The sequence below is a fragment of the Ochotona princeps genome, chromosome 10 (genome assembly GCF_030435755.1).
Source record: "Ochotona princeps isolate mOchPri1 chromosome 10, mOchPri1.hap1, whole genome shotgun sequence".
NCBI lineage: Eukaryota > Metazoa > Chordata > Mammalia > Lagomorpha > Ochotonidae > Ochotona > Ochotona princeps.
In genome coordinates this window covers 61,133,315-61,158,843 of record NC_080841.1, presented here as the reverse complement: position 1 = coordinate 61,158,843, position 25,529 = coordinate 61,133,315, and the positions used below count along the sequence as shown (strand labels likewise).

Below are 25,529 nucleotides of genomic sequence, written 5' to 3'. Positions count from 1 at the left end.
TGGAACAGAAGTTTTTATAATTTGGTTTTTTTAAAAAATAAAGAAAAAAAAATCATCCAACCAAAGTTTCTGCCTTGATCTTATAGCAAAAACACCTTCCACTGGAACTTACCACTTAGACACAGCCATGCTCCTGCTTCTAGCGTTCTTTTCTCTCCTCAGTCTTAATTATTATTTGCCTGTGCTAAGTAAACAGCTGCTTAACTATCAGTAATCTAGTAGCAGTAGCAGTCATATCGTGAAATGTGGGAACATAGTGAAGCCATGGGTAAGGACTGTTCTGCTCTGAGAATACTGTTGGCAACTGTATATATACATCTCTTTCAGCTTTACTGAAGAAGACAAGGGACAGGTACATGTCATGATAGCTGTTAGAATCAGGACACAAACAGACCAATACAGGGGGTGGTTTCCAGAATTTGGCTTTATTTTGCAGTACAGAAATCATTTGGAGCCATTTTGAGACAGACTGAAGTAGAGGCTCTGTCAAATCAATACTGCATTGCAGTTTGGTCCACTGAAGAAGCCACACCTGGGATAGAAAGGATGCGTTGACCTTACCTGCTTTATGATAGATTCCTTTCCCCTTGTTCTCATCAATTTATTAAACTACCACAAACTTGCTTCCTGCAAATGACTCCTGAAGTCTGGAGTTTTACTAGAATTTTATGCCCATACAAACCAAACCTGTGGCTACAGTTTTAGGAGCTCCTGCCCTAACAGTTTAAACAGCACAAAACAAAGTTACAGGAAAAATGTGGGGGTGCTGTTCCAAATATGAAATAGTCACTTTAGGATCTTATTGTGAAAACAGATGGCACACAAATTGTCCAGTTCCTGAACAGCAGCAGAGCATATAACTGCAAAGGCTACCCTGATTAAAAGATAAAAATACCGTATCAAGTTCTCTGCATCAGTAGCATATTTTTAAAAACTGATCTTTCACTCGGTTGGGGTAATTTGGTTAGACTGAACAGAAAGTGGTAACCAGTCAATTCTGAATAGCCACTCTCAAGAAAAGAAGTTAATACATGATATTAGAAAGATGAGGGGTAGGAATATTTTTACTGGTACAGCGCTGTTCACTCCCTCCATTTTGATTACAAAAGCAGGGCTTACAATACTGATTTCATACAATATGCATTATTTGCCAAATTTTAAATTTGTCCTAATTCAATAACATGTACTGTTAGTCTTCTCCATAGATGTCATTTTTCTTGCGTTTCATTTCCTCAAAGTCAAACTCTGATCCTGTCATCCTCTTATAGATGTCTTTAATGTCATCACAAGTTGTCTCAAAGTGAGTTGTAGCATCATATGTGCGGGAAATAAAAATCTGAAAATAAAAAGGTTTTAAATTTAAGACTTCTTTAGGGGTATCTTCCAGTAAAGCCTAATATCCTTTACAGACTTCACACTCACCTGGCTTTCTTTTCCCAAATCTTTCGGTACAAGGAGGTCACTGATGCTGACAAATCTGGAGGGGAGAATTAGGTTGCCAGGTTAGTTAACACCACACCTTATCACTGATTTGCCTGAATTTCTCAATCTAAATGACAAGATTGATGAAGACAGGTCAGGGTCGGTTTAAGAATATCCACATAGTATCTAATAGCTGTTGTCCTTCTCTGCATGCTTCAATTACCACCCTCCAAACCAAAATCAAGACCCCAGCTAGGATTTCAGTTCATTTAAATGAATAAAACACTCACTTCTGTTCAATCGGTTCCAAGAGCTCCAAAGCTGGTCTGATTTCTTTCTCAGGTTCCTTGGTTTCCACAGTTGTACTAACTATGGCAATGTACTTCCCTTGTGCTGCCACATTGTGTGCAGAGGAAATCATGCAAACATAGATATCTAGAAACAAACAATAGCAACTCACTGCCTTCAGTTTACAATCATGAGACGTGGCTAAGGCTTCAACATATTTTATCCAGATGTTCATTGCTCTAGCGGCAAAACGGCCATAGTAATTAATATACCAGAATTTATTTCAACCCACTGGAGGTTAAAGACGTATGTGGGAGTGAATTGCTAAATGGAAATACAATCTCCCTGCTGCTGTACAACAGCCAACTGAAAAACTGAATAAGCCACATATTTAGCTATTTTGGGATGCTGATAATCAGCATCAGACTTTGCATAAAATAGTTAAAGGATTTATTAAGTACTGTTTACCTCATATGACAGAGATCAGCATAAAATATGTATGAACTAACAAACACTTCCTGGTATCTGAGTTGGTCTGTGTATCGATATTCTAAAAACTGCACAATTAATGTAGCAAATAATTATTGGGGGGAGGGGTCAGCACTGTGTCACATCAGGTTGAGCTGCTGGCGTGTGACACTGGCAATCCTATGCTGCAGTTCAAGTTCTAGCGGCTCCACTTCAATCCAGCTCCCTTCAAATGTGCTTGGAAGGCAGTGGGCAACAGGGCAGGGACTTAGGCCCCTGAATCCCATTTGTAAGACTTACATGGAGTTAGTTTCAGCCTGGCCAGCCACTGGCCACTGTGATCATTTTGAGGAGTAAACCAATAGATGGAACATCAGGCTCTCTCCCTGTTTTTGTTACTATGTCTTTTAAAATATTTTTTTAAAAAAATTGTTACTAGACTCACTATATGTTTAAGACTTTCAGAAATCCAAGGATCTGCTTGTTTTAATAATAATCCTCAGTGATGTGATTTCTTATATGCCAAAATATATATATATATATACACACACACCAGTTATTAGGACAGGTAAATTGGATTTTAGAAAAGATTTAGGCTGCTAAAAAAATGTGGGCGGCAGGCCAGGCATGATAGCCACGTGACTAAATCCTTGCCTTACACGTGCTGGGATCCCATGTGGATGCTAGTTTGTGTCCTGGCTGCTCCACTTCCCATCCAGCTCCCTGCTTGTAGCCTGGGAAAGCAGTCGAGGATGGCCCAAGGCCTTGGGCTCATGCACCGATGTAGGAGACGCGGAAGAAGCTCTTGGCTTCAGATTAGTTCAGCACTGGCTGTTGTGGCTACTTGGGGAGTGAGCCAGTGGATGAAAGGTCTGTATCTCCTCTGTAATTTTGTCTTACCAATAAAAGAATAAAATCTTAAAAAAAAAAAGGGGTGTGTGTGTGTGGCAATTGGATTGATTCAATTCCTCAAACAAATCATATGAATCATAGAAATCAACAATGTATACAAATAATGATAAAAGCAGCTGTGTCAACAGCTCGAAAATAGTGCAGTCAATTTAACAATTAAGCATAAACTTCCCAGTTATCTACTGTGAGATAAGATTTTATAAGAGCACCAGTCCATAATTCCATAAAGGAGGAAACTAAGGTCCAAGTAAGTGTAAAATTAAGCTCCTACTCACTTCAACACAAGCTGCAGGATCACTAAAGCTTTTGAAGGTATCACATTTCCCTATATGTACACACTAAAGCCTATCCACTATAATATAGCACATAGGAATTTAGGAATTTCAGATGAATTCCGACGTAATTGCATTAAACAAAATTTTGCAAACATTTGCTGCTACTCAATACTTGCCAGACTTTCGGTTAACTTGGTTTTGCGGAATGATGATCTGGCAGGAGTTGGCATCATTGGTATTCTTGATTGGATGGCTAAGGATGCAGATAACTCTGATGACCTGGCCGACTTTCTCCACCCGATCTTTTACATAGCTAGGGTCACAGATGAGCTGCTTACAACGAGCAATCTGTGAAGAAAACATTTGAAAAGACTTTACAACGAAGACAAATTGATAGAAATACAGTATATCATGGACTGGAAGAGCTAATAATGTTATGGTGTCAAAAACCCATCCCAGCTGCAACGTCAAAGAGAGAACGAGGGGACGTCACGGAGGCAGGCTGGAGCCGCTGCCGTTGCCATGACCCACAGTAACCAGTGTGAACTCGCCCGCCAGAATACGAAAAAGCAGAGCGACTCGGTTAAGGGAAAACACTGAGATGATGGGCTTTCTGCTGCCACCCGCAAGCTATATATTTTAATCATAATAATGTAATATACTTGTGTTCTTTTCAATAAAGAACAGCTACTCTGGTGTTTCATCATGACTAACTTACCATAAAGAAATATACAACCTGAAACCTAGCATCACTAATATCAAAAGTATAATTTTCTTCACAAGCTACATACCTCTCCTTCAGATTTTACACCAACCACTTTCCCATTCTCCACAATAATTTCTTCAATAGGCTTATTCAGCATATAAGTACCACCATAAATAGCACTTAGCCTAGAAAAGGTGAAATCTCAATTAATAAAGCATTTGCCAGTCACTATCTTTTGATCTTAATGTTAAGGCCACATATTTGCTCAGTTTCCTTCCAGTAGGATGTTAGGATTCATTAAAGCACAAATCACAAAATCAACAAAATGTCCAAAGTCACAATTATGGAGAAAAAGCACTGACTGGTAACAGAAACAGCTTTTATGTTGTTCTAATACTCCTGCATGTAAGATGACTCTGGACTAAAAATGTTATAAGGCACTGAAAAGTGCTAAGAGTAAGCAGAAAATGGAAGAGAATCAAAAGGAACCACCTGATTGAGATGGATAAGTAATTCACATGGCTTTTTCCTTGAGGAAACTGATTTTAAAAAAAAAAAAGCTTATTTGTTGGAAAGACACAGTTACAGAGAGGAAAGGAGAGATCTTTTACCCACTGGTTCACTCCCGCTAAAAGCTATGGCCGCCAGGAACTTCACCCTAGTCTCCCATGTGGGTGACAGGAACTCAAATACTTAGGCCATCTTTTGCTGCTTTCCCAGGTGCATTAGCAGGGAGCCGAGCTCAAAAGTAGAGCAGCCTGACTTGAACTGGCCCTCAGGATGGGGTGTTGCAGGCAGTGGCTAAGTCAATGATGTGCTGTGCTGTAATTTTGGTGCTCATAGTAAGTTTTAAGGTCAATTGATATCTCACCTGACTTTGTTCTTTTTCAAGATTTGGTTATTCTCAATCCTTTACATTTCCATTTACATGTTAAAATCAGTTCATCGATAGAGAAAATGTTTTGATTTTTATTATGGTTAAATCTGTAAATTAATTTAAAGGAAAACGATTACCTTAAAGTAAGTCTTCCAGTCCACCAATGTGGCAAGTTCTCTATAAACCTATTTAGATTTGTGTGGGTGGGGGGGGAGGGGGGGAGTCTGAGTATTGTGTTAAAGATTCATTGTTGAGATCTAGTACTCATTCAGCTAAAATTTATTTCTAAGTATGAAAATACCTAATTTAGGTACAAAAATATTTTTATATCTGTGCATAAAATGACTACCTGACAAAACACTTGCTGACAGAGTGCCAACTGAGGGGCAGACACAAGTCCTAGGTGCCCCACTTCTAATCCAGCTCCATGCTGATATGCCTGACAAAGCAGTGGAAAATGGCCCACCTAGTTGGGGGCCTACACCCTTCTGGGAGACTTGGAAAGAAGCTCCAGACCCCTGGGTTCAGCCTGGCGCAAACTTGGCCACTGCAGCCGCTCAGGGAGGATACCAGATGAGATAGAAATCCCTCTGTAACTCTGTCTATCAAAGAAATAAGAATAAATCTTACTGGTACAATGACTGGAAAAATGTTCAACAGTCTTTAAATAAAATTAAACATATATTTGGCATCCGAGTCAACAATTCCATTCCTGAAATTAAACTTGTATATAAAAATCGCCTAATAATTCTAAATACTGAAAATTTCTACAGATGTCAACAGAAAAATGTGGTTCACCTGTATGATCCAAATAACTGAATACTACTCAGTGACAGAAAAGAATGAGTTAATACCACATGCATCACCTGGATATGAATCATGAATATTCATAAGCTATGTGTTAATCTTTTTATATGAACTTAAAAACAGGAAAAATTAAATCTACAGAGATAGAAATCACAAACGCAGCTGCTGTGGATATAGGAGTAAGTATTGATGAGGTGATAAGAAAATGTTCTGGGTGGGGAAAATGTTCATGTAACTTGACTGGGGACAGACTGGACAAGCTTATGCTGCATACTGGCAAGCATGGGAACCAGTGTAGGGGGCAGAACTGGTTGGGGTTATGTGGAGTCGCCCCAACTAGGCTGCAGCTCCAACTGGTTTGCGTGAGGACCGAGTATGAAGTGGGTAGGATCAAGCTGGACTACAACACCCACTGGTTCACAAGGAATTCAGGGCTGGAAACAGAACGGACCCAGCAATCCCAACGACCAGCATGTGCTTAAGCTGCTTGGTGTGACAGACGGTGTTGACTCTGTACTAGCAAACTCGCGCAAGAATCAGGCCTGGGATCATCTCAGATGAAGTTTCTTTGGAGATCCCTCCAACTGAACTGCTGATCTTAGAACCCCAACCATGAAGAGACTGTCAGCCAGTGGATTCTGAATAGGGTTCATTGCGATTGGAACTGAGAGACTGGCAGCAATCCAGAACTGATGAACTATCAAAACTGTATGAGCAGGACCCTCAGAGCGCGCCTCCCGTTGGGGGGATCTGGGATGGGTGGGAGGTTGGGTGGGGCTTTTCCCTTTGTTTCTCCCCTGACCCCAGATACAGGGAAAAATGATAATATTAGTGTGGAAACAATGGTATTACCCACTTTCACCCTGTAGCCCTTGACCCTTTGTACCCTAATCAACTAAGTAAGATTTAAAAAAAAAAAAACAAAAAACTTGACTGTGGTTTCAGTTACAAAAATCTATATGTACTGGGCCCAGCGGTATGGCCTAGCAGCTAAAGTCCTCGCCTTGGAAGCCCCGGTTCTAATCCCAGCAGCTCCACTTCCCATCCAGCTCCCTGCTTGTGGCCTGGGAAAGCAGTTGAGGTCGGTCCAATGCATTGGGACCCTGCACCCGCATGGGAGACCCGGAGGAGGTTCCAGGTTCCCGGCTTCGGACCGGCGCGCATCGGCCCGTTGCGGCTCACTTGGGGAGTGAATCATCGGACGGAAGATCTTCCTCTCTGTCTCTCCTCCTCTCTGTACATCTGGCTGTAATAAAATGAATAAATCTTTAAAAAAAAAAATCTATATGTACTGAAATTTGTGCCTTTAATTGTATGTAAATTTTATTTCAATTAAAATGAGAGAGGTACCTCATTTCTCACAGACATTACATTATTCAAACTATATGCTATATATTCAAATCATACATTATACACCTATGTATATATGAATAATGTATTATGTTATGTACCTATACTCAGCTAACAGCTTACAAACCTAAATCTCACCTTGCAAATCCTTGTGGCAGTTCTCCAAGGCCATACAACGGATAAAGGTATGGGCTTTTGCCATATCTTGCCAGAGACTCACTGTAAAGTTTAATTCTATTAATGGTTTCACAACATGGTTGATCTAAGTAGCTGGAGAAAACGAAACAGTTATTAGAAAAGAGCTTTAGTTTTCAGCCCTGGTGTTCAATTTAAAATCCTTTTCTGACATGATTTTAATCATGAGTCATGTAAAAGGTTCCACTAATAAGCAACTAGAATCTCTTCTTTCATAGTATAACATGGCTATGTATTTGTTGTTAGAACAATCACTTGAGAAACTAGAGTAAATAAGAAATTCACAAATCTCAAAATCAAAATAACTTACTCATCAGTTCTGTAAAGTGCAAGAGCATGACCTGTAAAATCGATAACATCTTGCCCCAAATCAAATTTCTTATACACATCTCGCATTGAAGTCTTCTTAGGATCAACACCTTCAAAAGTTCTAGCATCATTTTCATCAAAGTTGGCAACATACACAAGGAATTTTCTGAAGCGACGTTTTTCGAACAGTCCCATTAAACCTAAAAAAAGATTTTTTCAAGAAACCCAAAAATAGGACACTGAAGAGCATGAGAGCCAAGTTGAAACACACCATTTTGTTTTTTTTTTTGTTTTTTTTTGTTTTTTTTTTTTTAACAATGAAAATATAATGTTTTATTTTTCTCTAAGTCTAAAATAATTTTGAATATTGAAAAATAGTATTTAAGGAAATACATTTTCTCTCATTTAAACATTTCAAAAGGAATCCACATATTAATACAGCACATGTCATCTCATAAATGTGTATGAAATACATATATTTTTATGTACCCATTAAGACAAAAACAAAAGTTACATGCTTATGTTTTTAGATTATACTTTAGAAGAGTTATTTTAAAATGTTCGTGGGAAAATAGAATCAAAATATGTTTATTTGAGGGGCAAAATTTTAAAATCCATGCTTGGTTGTTTTTTGATAACAAACATTTCTATGAATTTTTTTTTTTTTTAATTTGATTTTATTTTTAGTTAATATTTAGCATTATATGACAGTTTCATAGGCTTTGGGAATCCCCCTCCCCCTCCCCCTCCCCTCCCCCCTGGTGGATTCCTCCACCTTGATGCAGCATTACAGTTCAAATTCAATCAAGATTCTTTCCTTGCAAGCATATATTAGAAACACACCATTTTGTTAACTGACGCAACACTGACACATTTCAAAGGAGTTGGACAATAGTGCTTCTGGTTTCACACTTTAGACAGGAAAAATGAAATATAATTTACTCTCACTGCAGTCAAAATTCAAGCATCATACTCTAGTGGATACTACCTGGAAATTAAAGGTACTACCAAGTTGTGCAGAGATCTTTCAACTTTGAAATTAAATAAATGAATAAATATCTTTTGTCCTGCGTTAACGAAACAGCCACTACAGTGGCTGTTTCTCCATCTACCCATCCCCCCTTTTTTGAGTTAAAAAGACAGCACCTACTCATCTATTGGATCATTCTCCAAACATCTGCACCATCCTGACAAGCCAATACAGGTTTCCCACACACAGGCAGGAACCCAATTACTCAAGGCACTACTTTCTGCCTCACTGAGCAGGAAATTGGAGTCAGAAGTCACAGAGCCAGGACTTGTCACAGGCCTTCCCATGTGGGACACAATGGTCTTAAGCACTAGGGTCTATATATATCTCCATCCTTTCACTTCTATGTCGCAATGCAAAGTGACAAGCAGGGGTCAGGCTTTCTAATAGCTCTGGAACTAAAATGGATAAAATCACTAATAAAAACATTTTATGATTCTAGTGCTCAGTCACAAAACAACAAAATTGAAATGGTTCAAACAAATAATATATAATTAACACTAAGTAAGCAAAAAACATCTGGGATATCACGTATATTCTAGCTGTCATGTAATTTATACAATCTTTTTTTTTAAAATAAGGGTCATTTATTTATTTAAAAGGTAATTACAAAGAGATAAAGAAAAATCTTCCAACTGCTGGTTTATTCTCCCAATGGCCACAACAGCCAGGAGGTAGGAGTCAGGAGTTTCTTTAGGGTCGTCTCTCACATAGGTGGCAGAGCTCAATGACGTCAGCATCTTCCGCTGAATTCCCAGTTAAATTAGCGGGCAGCTGGTGCATAAGCAAAGCATCTGGGATTCGAACAAGTACCCATATGGAATGCTGGCATCCAAGGCAGTAGCTTTACCCACTATGCCACAATACCAGCCTCTATCTACAAGATCTTTATGAAACAATTTCAAGAGAAGAATGCTGACAGCAAATTATAAAGAAGGAGCAATGAAGAGAACTAGAGGGGGAGTGACTTATTAAAATATCTAAAAGGTTATTTATGTATCACAAAAACACAGCTTTTTACTGTGGGTCTAGTAACAAATCTAGCTTTTACTCATTTACTAGCTAAATTAGAGTACTGAGTTTTTCCTTTATACCTGCATACTTGTTTTCCCACTAGAAGACAAAAATACATTTCCTTGTGTTGCAGTAGAGGACTACATAAAATTAAATTAAATAATGTAAATAAACAAAGTACTTATTATACACATACCTGGCACATAGTGTTCAAAATTTACTGCTTACTGTTGGAATTATAAAATAATGTTCTTGCCCACCTTCTCAACTTTAACTACTTCAACAACTTATGCCATTTTTCATTCTGTCTAGAATTCTCTGCTATCAGACTTCAAAATCATTATTTACATAAAAAGAACTGTTGATAAAATAGTGATCAGGTCTAAATTCATAAAAATACACATGCCAAGACAGGTATATTCTGCATAATAATTATCACTCAATAAACTGAACCCTGAGGATACATAATAAACATACTTACAATAAGACATATGATTATAACTCGGAATGTGATTACCTATTAGGTTAGAAAGTGGCATGAAAAGGTGTGAACTAGATTTAATTTGACTTCAAAGTCACTCTTGAAAAAATGTTTTAAAGCAAAAAATGAAACTGTTAAAAGCTAAGTCTGCTAATGTTTGTACCAAAGGAGAGAAGTTTCTCAATATTTTGTTCACTGACATATTCCCAACTACATAGAGAACTGTCTAGCACATGACATTCAACAAACGTTATTGACTAGATGATGTGAGGCTCCTAGAAAAGCGCATTATTCAAAGGCAATACATGAAATGACTTACTAGATGCCAGAGCTTCTGCTTCAGTGGAAGGAACCTTGTAGATTTTTCCTCCTTTATAGACAAAGCTCCCTTCTGTCACTTTGAAATCCAGGTAACGGGTAACTTCTGTATAAAGTAGCATTTTAACCAGCTGACCTAGAAAAGTTACATCATTCAAAATACAACTTAAATCTTACTGCTATTAAAAGTTAGAGAAACGTTAATACATTTATTAGTAATAATGGGTTCCCAATTTTCCTTTGTTAAGTGACTCCTACAAAAAGTTCTCTAATGCTATTATTTTAAATGGGGTAATGCACACTACTGCACAGCACACTGAAACAACTTCCTGATCAAAAATACATTTTTGCAAAAGCCAGGAAATACTGAGGCCAGATTAATTGGAGTATGAGGTTTAGAAATACAGTGTTATTGCAAATGGGTCTGAATTACTATCCAATTTCTGTGATATTTTAAAGATGTAACCTGCAAAATATTTCAGAAATATATTCAGTTTCTACATCAACTTCAGATGAACACAAGGCCATGTTTGTGACTGCAAATATCTATCTATAAGCCACAATTTTGTACAGCAAAAAATAGCAAACATGGCTCAGAAATCAAATACCATTATTTTAAAGCTACTTTGAAAGGATAAATTCATTATGGCGGTTGAACATAAACCAAAAAAAGTTTTGAGTGTGTGTTGGCAGAGTGGGTTAAGCTGCTGGCCTGGATGCCACATTGCATATCTTACTTTGAATGTAAGGCTGATCCAGCTTCCTAACACATTCTGAGACACAGCAGATGATGGTTCAAATACCAGGGCCCATGCCATCCACCAGCGAGAGCCAGCGGTAGTCCCAGCTTGGCTCAGCACGGGGCTGGTGGGGCATTAGGTGAGTCAATGAATGGAACATCTCCTTATGCTCGCCTATCTGTCACTCTGTTTATCAAGTGATTCAAATGAATTAACATTAGAAAAAGCTCTTTTAAGAACAAGACAAAAAGTTAATGAGGAGCCAGATGTTAAAGTATACTTTACAACTATATATGAAGGAAAACAGGATATGATATAATTTAAAAAATGGAAAGCTAAGCAGTATTCAGGGACAACCAACTAGCTATTTTTAAAAAATAACTTTCAGTCTATTTTTCAACTAACAGGATAAAAAGTAGATGGGTTAACAAAACAAAACAAAGCAAAACAAAAATCACTAATACTGTAAAGTAGGTAAACATACATGATAAATGTATTAAATTATAAATCATAAAAGGCAAGTATTTGTATTCTTACAACTTTGACAGAAATAAAGTTTCCAGGCAATCACTGCTACTCAAAAACAATAAAAGAAAATATAAAACAATGGCATGAGAATAAAAAAACTTATGCACAAAAGGAAAACGCAGAAATTTTAGACAAATACATGGTTTCTTTAGGCAAATACCTAGAATTCTTATAGAAACAACCTTTATCTCTAAGGAGCTCTTTCAAATCAATAAAAAGAAAAACACACAAACTTCAACAGAAAATCCAAAGCATAAGACTAGCCAATATGAAGAACATCTAGAAATAATTTTCTCCTCTAATATAGATATTTTAAAAGTCCATATTCTGCATTGCATATGACAAAAGATCTTAAAATGAATAATTACCAAAGGTTGTGATATAGGAACTGGGAAAAAGGCAATGCTACTAATAAAAAGTAAAATGTGGCAGGGCATGGCTAACATTGCGGGATGGCACGCTAAGCCTCTGCCTGTGATGCAGGCATCCTACATAGTAGGATTTCAAGACTCAGATGCTCCATTTCTGATCCAGCTTCCTGTTTATGCTCCTGGGAAAGCAGTGGAACTCAGCCCATGTGCTTGGACTCCTGCACCTGTGTGCAAAACCTGAAAGAAGTTTGTTGTGACCATATAGGGAATGAACCAGAGGATGAAGAAATCTCTCTGCCTCCCTGTAATTCTGCCTTTCAAGTAAGTAAAAAAGTAAATCACGTGGCAGATTAAAGCAACTGCTTGAGAGTCCTTTAAAGGGGTACTGATTTGAGTATCAGCTACTGTGTTTCCAATTCAATCCCAAGTACTTCAGGCCCATGTAACCATGTGGGAGAAGAGCAGGGAATTCCTGGTTCCTGGTTTTGGCTTGGCCCAAACCTGGTTGTTCTGGTATTTGGGGAGTGAATCAGGAGATAGAAGGTTTCTATCTCTTCCTCTCTAAAGAAATAAATGTATTATTAAAAATAAATAAAGTAACATTGCCTTTTACAGTGCTAAAAATATGTGATGAGGTTTATCACAATACACTCTCACTTTGTAAATGGTCATAATTATAATTTCCTCTCTCCAGAAATGATAACTAGTAAGCCACATATCTGTAACAACTCCAGTCATGGATCATATCATCTGCTATACTGTTGCCTATTAACACAGTTCAGATCATCACACTGAGAACAATATTATCTGCCAAGAGTTAGCTCCTTCTAAATCAGATTCAATGTACTGTCATAAATTCAAGTTAAAGTTCTTTACCGTTAGCCATAAGGAACTTGGGAATTAAGTCAACATTCCAGTCTCTTCCTCTCCCCATTGATGATGGTGGTGATCCAGGTATTTTAAATCTTTTGTATAACTAAAAGCAAAACAAAAAGACTCATAATGCACCAAAATTTAGGTTATTATAATACAAAGAAACCTCAAAAGGTTCATGGAAATGGTAATTAAAGAGACTACACAAGGCAGGTGTGGTGGGACAATGCATTAAGCTGTGCATGGGGCACCACCATCCCCCTGGCACTCTGCTTCCAATTCAGTTTCCTGTTACTGCTTTCTGGTGGGCAGCAGATGCATGGTTCTCTTGCCACCTCTGTGGGAGACCCATATGGACGTTCTTGGCTCCCAGCTTCAGCATGGCCCATCCCTGTTTGTTTATAGAAGGAACCACAGAATGAAAGAGCTCCCTGCCTTCCCCATGTGTGCCTGTGTGTATGTATTTGTGTATGTACCAGTTACTCTGCCTTTCATGTAGATAAAAATGAATAAACATTAAAACTAAAAGATCTTGTGAGGGTGGGTGCTTTGGCCTTGGGTCAGGATTCCCACAACCCATATCAGAGTACCTGGATCTGATGTTTACTTCTGGATCCCAACCTGGAAGCCACTGTAACGATTCAAGTGGTTGGCATGTTGTTGCCAGACAGCAGTCTTAGACTGACTTCCTCGCTCTCAGCCTTGACCTGGGCCCAGGCCAGGCTGTAATAAGACTTAAGGGGACGCAGTTAGCTTAGGTCAGCTGATACAATGCTTGTTCTTTCTTGCTTTCTCTACCTTTCAAATAAACAACCTGAAAAGATGTGTTTCCTAGAAGCCTTTGAAACTTCTTCATACAACTACTTATTGATAAAGTGGTTTTGGCATAGCACCATTAGTTAACACTGGTTTAAAAAACAATCAATACACTGGTAAATACTATTAATTTCCATAAATATTCCAATTTCCATAGATATTATATTTATACTAGAAAACATTCTTAGCAGATTAATATGAAACAAGAAGCATGTCTTTTCAATGATTCAATATTACCTTCAATGATTCAAAAACCAATAAAACATACATAAAGCAAATATAGTAAAACATCAACTGCTGAATTCAGATGGATAACTTTTAAATAAAGATTTCAGATTTTTGATGCACTAGCACTATTCTTTTAACTTTTTTGAATTTCTGAACATAGAACAAAACCATTTTATAGATATTAATTCCAAAAAAACCGCTGATTCACATCACTGTTGAAATTTACAGTGCAGTTTACCCCCCATACAAGTGAGTGTCAGCAAGCCTCACAGAGAAATATGGAAACTCGGTAAGACATCGTTTAGAAATGCTTCATGGGCCCAAGTGTCCTAAACATGTAGGAAGCAGGACAATGTAGCAAAATTAACTAAGCTGTGGATTTACAGTACTGATTCACAATTTATGTCTGCAATTTTAATCCCACAAAGACAATTCTGCAAATGAAAAAATGCATAAAAAATTTTATTTGTGAGCAACCGAGACAATATATGATACCACGTGGAAAGCAGCGGCATTATACAGGACACAGTAGGCACCTCTTCCTACCCTTTCTAGCCTACTAGTTATCAGCTTTAGAGACTAATAAGACACCAGACAGCAACAAAGAAGTTCAGCCTTTAATATCTAAAAAAACCCAAATTAGAAATGATAGTATTCCAGCTGTTCTTAACATTAAAACCATCTTTTTGTAGAGTGGAGATTCTACAAAGTAAAATGAAGTATAAAAGGTACATCCCCCTTTTTGCTAATACTTACATCTTCTAGAGGTGTTATGGATGCACTTTCTCCCCCATAGTATGGGTTTTGATCCATATGAAGAACTTTCTTTCCATTCACTGACATGATACCTGACAGAATGCATTCCTACAGGAAAGCATAGGCATTATCAAAACAAAGTTCTGCAGCATGTTTAATTTCTTTTTTTTAAGCCTATTATTAGTCATGTATTAAACAACCTCTTAAAACTGCATTTATGGGCCCGGTGGCTGGCATAGTGGCTAAACTCCTCGCCTTGAAAGCCCCGGGATCCCGTTCTAGTCCCGGCAGCTCCATTTCCCATCCAGCTCCCTGCTTGTGGCCTGGGAGGGCAGTTGAGGACGGTCCAATGCATTGGGACCCTGCACCCGCGTGGGAGACCCGGAAGAGGTTCCTGGTTCCCGGCATCGGACTGGCGCGTACCGGCCCGATGCGGCTCACTTGGGGAGTGAAACATCAGATGGAAGATCTTCCTCTCTGTCTCTCCTCCTCTCTGTATATCCGGCTTTCCAATAACAATAAAATCTTAAAAAAAAAAAAACCTGCATATATGAAACACATGAAAGATATTTCCTTTTCACAAATGAACACATTCACACAAAATAACAAAAATTTATAAAAGAAGCATACAAGTAATCCAGGCTCTGGTCACAGACCTTGTGAATCCCAAGTTTGAAACTGACTTTTAAGTTAATTTATTTATCTAGCTGTATCTATCTATTATGTTTATTTAAAAGGTTCTATCTAGAGACCGGCACAGTAGCCTAGTGGCTAAAGTCTTCATCTTGCACATACTGAGATCCCATATGGGTGCCAGTTCTAATCCCTGTGGCCTGCTTCCCATCCAGCTCCCTGATTGTGGCCTGGGAAAGCAGTTGAGGACAGCCCAAAGCCTTGGGACCCTGTACCCACACGGGAGAACTGGAAGAAGCTCCTGGCTTCGGATCGGCTCAGCTCCAGCCATTGGGGCCACTTGGGGAGTGAACCAGAGGACGGAGGATCTTCCTCTGTCTCGCTTTCTCTCTATATATAAAACTTTCCAATAAAAATCAATAAATCTTGAAAGAGAGAAAAAGGTTCTATTTATTCATTCATTTGAAAGGCAGAGTGGCAGAGAGAGAAGACACAGACATCTGCCAGTTCTGTCCCCACATTGCCTCCAGAGCAGGATCTGAGTCAAGCAGAAGCCAGGAGCTGGACACTCTGGCCTTCTACACAGAAGGCAGTGTGCCAAGCACCTGGGCCATCATGCACCGGCCATTAGCATCATGCTAATGTGCCAGGTACATTAGCAAGGAGCAAGACTGGAATCACAACAGCGAACACTGGAACCAGTGCTCCAGTAAGAGTTGCAGCAGCAAAAGCAGCAGCTTAACGTGTGTTGCCACAACACCAGTCCTAAAACTTCTCACAACACTAGGACATCAGTCTTAATTTTTACTGTGTTGACATTTGCATTGATGATGCAAAATTAATGCTGGATCAAATTAAGATAAGGGCTCTAAACTTCACATGTAGTCCTAACATTCTGACCATGGCACTCACTTGAGAATGTCCCTGACAAGGCACAAAAAAACTGAACATACAACCTGAATACACATCTTTTTAGTATTCTGGGACAAAGAAGAGAATACACAGATAGCTATTCTGAGTCAAAGAAATTATTTTGTAAAAATTATTTATTTGGAAGGGAGAGTTACAGAAAGAGAGAGAGAGAAAGTAGAGAGAGAGAACCCTCAAGTGAATGACAAATTATGATTATTTAGATTTTGCCGCATGGCAGATAATGTCCCAAAAAGTCAATGTAAAAACATTTGAGATTATTTGTTGCCAACAGAAGAAATTAAAAATTCTGAATGAAAATAAGAATTATGGAGGCAGCAGGAGAGGAACCCAAGGACTTTTCAGACAGTATCAATAGCAATCTTAGCAAGCTTCACAGCAAGTATATCAGTGTATGGATGCACTAATGTGGGCTTTGTCATCCAACAGACCTTGCAAAGATTTTCTCAATCCTGGAGCAACAAAACCAAGAATGTCTCAGAACTATCAAAACCACTCACGTCTCTAAGATGACATTAAATCACCACCCCATCCCCAGGGGCTGATGTAGTTTTATAGCAGTAAGGAGTGGACTTGCCTTCCAGAGCAGATACAGAAGAAAAAATGTGGGAATATTTGTCCCACCCTCCTCCCTCCCCTAATCAGAGGCCCACATGGGCATACATCCTTCTCAACTATGTAAACACCATTAAAATAAAATTTAAAAAGAAAGGAAAAATAGACATAATAATAGATAAAAGTGGTAAAGTCCAAAAAAGCTGGTAGTAGAAGTCTTCAAACCTGTCACTTGAAATACCAAGTGAGAACAAAACAGCTCATTAATCAAAAACCTACAGATCCATGGACTTTCTAAACCTATGTGTAAAAGATTGCTTTGGGAGTCAGTACTGCGGCACACAGGTCAGGGTCATGCCAGCATCCCATAGGATTAACACCCAGACATCTGGCAATGAAGCAGCGTATGGAAAATCTGTATCTCCCTCCTTCTCTTGCAATTCTGTCTTTCAAATAAATAATCACTAAAAAAATTTTCAAATAAACATTCTTTAAAAAAAAGTCTTCAAGATTCTTACAAGAATAAAATAGCATGGGAAGAAACCATTAATTCAGACAAAACTTATCAATTCCATTTAGGCACAGAGTGTATATTAATGCTTCTAAAATGTTGGTATCTCCTTAAACTAACACCTCAAAATCAGAGTACAGAACAAGAAGCAAGAACGGGAAAGATACAAGATAACACTAAGTCTCCTTTGTTTACACTAGAAATTTGGTCATCCTGTGCTGCATGTTTGGTCAGCCTGTGCTATGGTTCAGAGTAACAGATGGTCTGCAGTGTACAGGTTCCAATTTAGCCCCCTTTTAATCCACCTGAAGACGGCCCAAGTTATCAGGCCCCTGCACCTCCATGGGAGACCCGGGGAGGCGCCTGATTTCAGCATGGCCCAGGGCCAGTTACAAACCAGCAGACAGAAAAACTGTCTCTTGGGGAGGGAGGAAGGGAGGGAAGGAAGGGAGGAAGGAAGAAAGTCAGTCTCTCTCCTCTCTTGTTCAGGTAATATATAAATAAATCTTAAAAACACACACAGACAAAAATGATAACTTTTACCAAGACACATACAAGAATGCTTGTCAACATACTCTATTTAAAAATAAGAGTATTCCATGTATAATATGAAATATAATACATAACAAATCACCTGAGCAGGATAAAACAGACACATACACACACACTCATTCAAAATAGATGAGATCACAAACCACTTTCAGAAGTCAAGTACTTTTTATGTATTATGCCTATCTGGCATGTGTAAGTAATTAGCTAAAATGGTTGACGTTTAACTGCTTCAGGGGCCAACCTTGCAATACAGAGTTTAAGCCCCTGCCTGAGTCGCCAGCATTCCATGTATGTGCTGGGTCAGAGTCCTGGCTGCTCTATTTCCCATCTAGCTTCCTGCTAAGCCTGGGAAAGCACTAGGAGTAGGCCCAAGTGTGAGTTCCTGCCTGCCCTATAAAAGCAAGCAGCTTTCAGCTCCTTACAGCTGACCCAGCTCTGGCCATTGCTGCCATCTGGGGAATACAGGACCTCTCGGTCTCTCCTTTATTGTAATTCTGCCTTTCCAATAAAAAAAAAAAATCTTATTTTTTTTAATTTAACTGCAAAGTTGTGCATAGATATGTAAGTATAGGAATGGAGAGAAAAATAAACCATCTCAAAAAATACCAAAGATAATTTTTCTTGAAATTGATCTAAATGTATCACTATCCTATTCAAAATCCTCTCTCACTGCCTAGAAATGTTCAGATTCATTAACCTAGAGTATTCCTTTTTCTTCTTACATAGTTTCTTGCAAACTCTGGTTCCTATTATGCTTAATACTTTCTGCTTCAAGCAAAATAAGCTCTCTATTCCCTACGTGTGCTAGTCTTAGTAACAAATTAAACCTTTCCACTGAGAAAAGCATTGATTCTCACATCCAAAGCTTATCAATGTTTTAAAGCCAGCTGAATCCTTTCTTTTTGATGATTCTTGAGTCTCTGAATATCCCACGAGTACTTCTCTTACGTGGATTAGCAAATCTCCTATCAACTCTCACAATGGTAAGTTACTCACAGACAGGACCTTGATTTACCTTTCTTACTATCATAACTGGTCACATGGGTCAGAGGCAGTTTACATCACTGACATTTGGTAAGAGTTTCCCCCAGCGGGTTTTTAATTAGGTACCATGAATAGGAAATAAAAGCAACTGACTACTATACATGTGCACCAAAACACTTACCATATAGTTTTTCAAAACACCACCACTCAAAAATCAAAGAAAACCAAATATACAAGTCAGACAAATGCCAGACTTGGCTACATTTTTCAGTTTGGACAGGATGGTTAGCATGTGAACAGTTTCTAAGAGAAAGATAAGTATCCCTTTTTCAAATGCATGAGGCCGAAAGTTGTTTCCAATTTTTCAAGTTTGAACACTGCAACATATCTAATGATAACTCATTAGGGGATGAGTTTCCATCTTGGGGATGGAAATCAACACAAAACATGAAATTCATCTATTTCATTTATATTTAATGTACTTACATTTTGACTGTGACCCATCATGTAAAGTCAACTATTGATTCTTTCAATTGTGATATTCAGGCATTTTTAAAAGTTTGGAAGTGGACCCCGCACTGTAGCCTAGTGGCTAAAGTTTTCACCTTGCACAAGCCTGGATCCCATATGGATGCTGGTTCTAATCCTGGCGCCCCCACTTCCCATCCAGCTCCCTGCTTGTTGCCTGGGAAAGCAGTGGAGGACAGCCCAAAGCCTTGGGACCCTGCATCCATGTGGGAGACCCAGAAGAGGCTCCAGGCTCCTGGATTCGGATCAGCTCAGCTCTGGTCATTGCAGTCATTTGGGGAGTGAACCAGTGGATGGAGGATCTTCCTCTCTGTATATCTGACTTTCCAATAAAAATAAATAAATGTTAAAAAAAAGTTTTGGAGTAGGGGCTGATGCCAAGACATACAAGGCCAATCCTCCACCTGCAGCACTGGCATCCCACAAGGGCGCCAGTTTGAAACCTGGCTGCTCCAATTTCTATCCAGCTCCCTAATAATGTACTTGAGTGGGAGATGACTCAAGTCCTTGGGCACCTATAGCCATGTGGGAAACCTGGAAGAAACTCTTAACTTCAGACCAGCTCAGTTCTGGCCACTGTAGACTCTTAACTCTGCCTTTTCAATAAAAATAAAAGAATCTTGAAAAGAAAAAAAAAAAAAAAAAGATGGGGGCCAGTTGTGGCTTAGTGCATTAAGCTACCATCTGCAAGGTCAGCAACCTAAACGGGACTTGGTTGGAATTCTGGCTGCTGTACTTCTGATTCAGCTTCCTGCAAATGCAGTGGCAGATGGCCCAGGTGCTTGAAGCCTTGCAGCCACGGCAAGACCAATGTGGAGTTCCACTCTCTTAGCTCTGGCCATCTGACCCAGACCTAGACATTGTGATCTTTTGGGCAGAGAACCAGCAGACAGAAAACTGACTGATATCTATTTCTCTTGGTAACTTTGTCCTAAAAATAAGTAAATCCTTAAAAAAAGGAGACAGAAACAAGGGACAAGTATGTGAAAGAATTCTCAAGATCACCGACTACAGGAAAGCACAAATCCAAAGCACAACATGCTTAACTCCAGTAAGAAAACCAGGGTAAACCAGGGTAGGGGGCGGGCCTGGTGGGGGTTATTGTGGGTCGCTCCAACTTGGCTGCAGCTCCCACTGGTTTATGTGAGGGCTGAGTATGTGCTGGGCAGAACCAGGACGGAATGCAACACCCATTGGTTCTAGTGGAAGTCAGGACTGAAAACAGAACCAGCCCAGCAATTGCAACCACCAGCTGATCAAGGCGATGGACTGTGGTGGGCCCTGTTCTTGCTAGTACATACAAGAATCTGGTCTTGGAACACCTCAGAGTTTCTTTGGAGATCTCCACAAACGAAATGCTGGACTCAGAACCCTAACCAAGAAAAGACAGAAGACAGAACAGGTCAATCAACCATCTCAGCTATATGTTGGCAGCAAAATACTGGGCAAACGGAGACTCTATGATGGACTATGTCAATCAGTGGATTCTTCAACGACCTCATCGTGCTTGGAGTGGCAAGATTGGCAGCAATTCAGAACTGGTGAACTATCAAAACCACTTGAGCAAGAACCTCGGAGCATGCCCTACATCCAGGACCTGGGGTGGGTGGGAAACTGGGTGGGGCTTCTCCCTTAATATCCCCCTTTAAACATGAAGGAAACAATATGGAAATAATAGTCTTACTCACTTTCCTAGAGCCCTTGAACCTTTTTACCCTAATTAACTGTGTAAAGATTGTCAAAAATATAATAATAAAAAAAAGATGTCTCTTCTGAATAAAAAAAAAAAAAAAAAAAAAGAAGGCCTTCAGCAGAAAGCCAAAATAATGTGCTAGCAGAGATGAGGAAGGGAAAATTCACAGGAGCTCTTGAGAACATATCTTAGCACAGCCATTAAGGAAAACAGCACCAAGTCCCCTAAAAGCTACAGAAAAAAACTCATGTGACCCACAATCCCATTACAGGCTTTAAATACCCAGAGGGAAGAAAATCTGTGAGCTGAGGTGACAGCCTCATTTCCATGTCTACTATACCATTAAGTACAACAGCTCAGCTATGAAATCAACCCAAGTATCCACTAAAGAATGACTAAGTAGAGAAAATATGGTATATGCATATGTGTATGTATTGGAATACTATTCAACCATACAAAAGGGAATTGTATCATTTACAGCAACACAGAACTGGAGTACGTTAAGTTAAATCAGTCACAGAATGATAAACTACACATTTTCTCACTTATATGTAGAAACCATACTCAGAACAGTAGTGGTGACCAGAGCCTGGGAAGGGAAGAAAGAAGGGGATATCAAGACGATGGTTAATGGGCGTGAGGAGGACAGGACGAACAACCTCTCACGTTCTACAGGACAGTAAGGTAATGCCGGTCAAGAAAAATCACATATTTCAATATAAATAAACATATTTTATTAGAAGAGAGGATTTTGAATATTACCAATGTAAATAACAAATGCCTAGGGTAACAGCCAACTACCACATCCTCATCATTATAAATTGCAATTATAGGGGCCCGGAGGCGTGGCCTAGCGGCTGAAGTCCTCACCCTGAACGCCCTGGGATTCCATGTGGGCGACGGTTCTGGTCCCGGCGGCTCCACTTCCCATCCAGCTCCCTGTTTGTGGCCTGGGAGGGCAGTCGAGGACAGCCCGATGCTTTGGGACCCTGCACCCGCGTGGGAGACCCGGAGGAGGTTCCAGGTTCCTGGGTTTAGTCCGTTGCGGCTCACTTGGGGAGTGAATCATCAGATGGAGGATCTTCCTCTCTGTCTCTCCTCCTCTCTATCCGACTTTGTAATAAAAATAAATAAATCTTAAAAAAAAAAATTGCAATTATAAATTGAAATGTTACACTGTACCCCATCATAATGCACGACTATTCTGTCAATTAAAATTAAACATATTTTAAAAATTAAACATATTTTTAAAAATAAACTAAAGGCTATCAACAAGGTACATTACATTTGTTAAAAGGCTGCACCATATGGATTTGCACTCACTGGTCCACACACAAAGGACCTTAATCATGGACAAATCGGAAAGACCACCAGCAGCAAATGAAAAACAGTGGAACCAACTGGTTCTCACAACACGCCGACAGCATCGGGATCCATTCCGCTGGGCAAAATCCACCACAAACTAAGCTCTGTTCAAAACCCCAATGAGGCACTTCTGGGGCAGGCAGGGGGGTGGGGTGGGAACAAACAAACAAAAAACTGCTGTGAGGAGAACTATTAATTTAGGCATCCTACAATTCACCATCAGAAAAAAAGAAATCGAACCAGAATCACACACACTCAAAATAATTAAATGGCCTAGTGGCCTTTCTGGGTAGGTAGTTGTATCTGGTACTATTTCATAGGCAGTCACATGTCTGTTTCTGAACTTGCTAGACACAATGAAGCATTTAGAAATGACTGTTCTCCAGTTATCATCATAAATCACACAGTGGAAAGAGGTAAGTCACACACGCTCTTACATTCTTAACAGCCTTTTTCTTTAAAAATGAGTCAAAAACTTGGAGGTTTTCTCATTTTTGGAAATTTGAAGTAGTTATTTCGCGGTGTTAATTTAAAAAAAAACAATTTTGCCCTGAGAAATCAAACTACATTCCAACAAATTAAAGAAGAAAGTTATATAAAAGCATTCAAGTACCCTGGTCAGAACATACAGGGCACAAGAAATGTTTTCTGGAGTTCATTATGAGGAAGTAGTTCAGACAGGATTTCAAATTTTTAAAAAGATAGTTAAAATACTCCTGCCTCAAGTTGAATATTTTTGTAAGATGACTAGTGTTAGGGTCAGGAGCAATAGCTCAATTGGCTCCCATATGGGAACCGGTTCAAGTCCCACCTGCTCCACTTCCCATCCAGCTCCCTCCTTGAGCCTGGGAAAGTGGTGGAGGGGCAGCTCAATGCCTTAGGACTCTGCACCCATGTGGAAGACTCCTGGCTCCTGGCTTCGGATCGGCTCAGCTCTGGCCTTATAGCCACTTGGGGAGTGAACCAGCAGATATTAGATCTTTCTCTCTGTCTCTCCTTCTCTCTATATCTAACTTTCCAATAAAAATAAATAAATCTTAAAAACAGATGACTAGTCTTCATAAAAGAATTTTTAAAAAGTACAAGATGCAAAACCCGCCTGCACTATATGCAGGCATTCATCTAAAAGTCTGTAAGCAGACAGATACCCAGGGAAACAAATATCTAATGGTACTGACGCTCCTTACATTCATATATCACAACTGAATTCCTCATGTGTATATTGATGTATGATAACCCCTGAGGAGAGTTCAGAGCTACAGAGAACCTTGGCCTGTGGGGATCCATCACAAGTTGGGGGGAGGGGGATGGCATCTGGAAGAGACAATTGAGATAGAACAAACAAAAAACTGGAAGCATTTTGGAGGGGATGGAATTGGAGCAACCCTGTCTGAAGCTGAGGTTCGCGCAAAGACGCAAGAAGAGCCTGTGCTTGTATATTCGGTATGCCTGACTGGTAGGCAGGCCGAGTCAGGGAATTACAAATAAGGGTAGTGTGGTGGTAAAGTGACGTGCAAAAGCATTCGATATACAAGTTTAGAGAAACCTGTTCCCTGGACCCTCAGCCATGCGGCTAAGATGGGTTTGCAACAATTAACAATGCTTCATCTTGGGAGGGGTTAGGGATTTAAAACACCACCACCACCACTCTCCTTCATTTTCTCCACAAGTTTAAGTCTACCAAACGCTAGCAATTCCCAAGTCGTGATTATCTAATGATTTTGGCACTCCTTCAGCCTCACTTTGACAGCCGGGCTGACTAGCAGCAGAGGCTTAGGGCTAAACAGGAAATGCAACTGTGCAAAGCTTCGCCTTACCCCTTCCGCTCGGAGCTTCTCTGCTTCCAATCACGACGGGTCACCGACCCTTTGGGGCACCGACAGGCAGGCATTCTCCCTTCACCCTTCTGCAGGATCGCCCAGTCCAGACCTACTTCTCCCTGGTCACTAGCACCCACTGGGCCGGCTTCTCCAACGCCTTGCCCTAGGTCTCCATTTCCTGGACCCTCCATGAACACTTGTGAGCGACCCGCTCCAGCCAGGGGCTCTGGGATTCCATAAGACCCCCTTAATCAAACCCATCCCAGAAAAAGCCATTACTGACGGCGAAACCGCCTCCCAGTAGACGCAGCCTGCAGTCTAGCGGGCCCAGGCCTCCGGCTGCGCCCACCCTAGCGCTGTAGGCCGCGGCAGGGACTGCGCGCCCAGGAGCGGACGGAGCCCGGTTCGCCGAGGCTCGCGGGCCGCCCGCACACCCTCCCGACCAGCAGCTCACCGTCAGGCCGGTGCCCAGCACGATCACGTCGTATTCCTCATTCATGGCGGAGGAGGGCGAGGAAGACGAGCCAACAGAGAAAGCGCAGGGACTCCGCGGCCACTCGCAGGAGGCGGGGAGGAGCGCAGGCCGCCCTGAGGCCGAGGCAAAACGGAAGGCAGGAGAGGGAAAAACGGAGGAGACGGAGAGGGAAAGCCGGCCGCCACCCCAAACCGGAGAAGAGCCGCGAAGGCAGAAGAGGGAGGCGGGGCGAGGCGGAAGCGGAGGGCGGTGACCTCGCCTTGGCGGACGGGGCGTGGCCCACCGCGAGGGCCGCCAATCACGCCCTCTCCGCCTTCTCATTGGCTGCGTTCCCGTCAGTCGCCCAACTCCCTTCCTTTCCCCCACCCTACTCTCGCGAGAGAAGCACGGGGCGTCGCCATTTTAGGCTTCCGGCTGCCCGCCCGTTCTTTGCCACGGAGGTTGGGGCGAGGTGCGGCTCCTGTAGTGGAGTTGCTGGAGAGGATCCGAGCGGAGGCTCTCCCGCTGCGCTGCGCTGCGCCATGTTCTTGATCCCCGCCCCCGGGGAGGGAGGGAGTTTTGTCCCAGGGCCACTGCCCAGACCGCTGCCCTTGGACTTTGTACGAGTGTGCACGGTCTGCATGCGCCACGTGGGTGAAGAGCTGGCGGACTCCCAGGGCCTCCTTCGGACTCTGATGCCAATGCAACATCAGCACCGCTGCCACCCACCGCCTAGCTAG

The 25,529-nt window shown here is 40.7% G+C and overlaps 1 protein-coding gene across 1 annotated transcript; it reads right to left on the bottom strand.

Annotated features, from left to right (window-relative positions):
- Nucleotides 1–405: 405 nt before the first annotated feature.
- On the bottom strand, nucleotides 406–25,071 carry GDI2 (GDP dissociation inhibitor 2). The gene is made up of 11 exons (XM_004588492.3): nucleotides 24,790–25,071; nucleotides 14,765–14,872; nucleotides 12,968–13,067; nucleotides 10,454–10,588; nucleotides 7,611–7,809; nucleotides 7,244–7,375; nucleotides 4,157–4,256; nucleotides 3,542–3,713; nucleotides 1,713–1,857; nucleotides 1,423–1,477; nucleotides 406–1,336 (listed from the first exon to the last, which is right to left on the bottom strand). Exons 1-11 carry the CDS (start codon nucleotides 24,832–24,834, stop codon nucleotides 1,190–1,192), a joined length of 1,338 nt encoding a protein of 445 aa, XP_004588549.1. The 5' UTR covers nucleotides 24,835–25,071; the 3' UTR covers nucleotides 406–1,189.
- Between the last annotated feature and the right edge of the window lie 458 nt (nucleotides 25,072–25,529).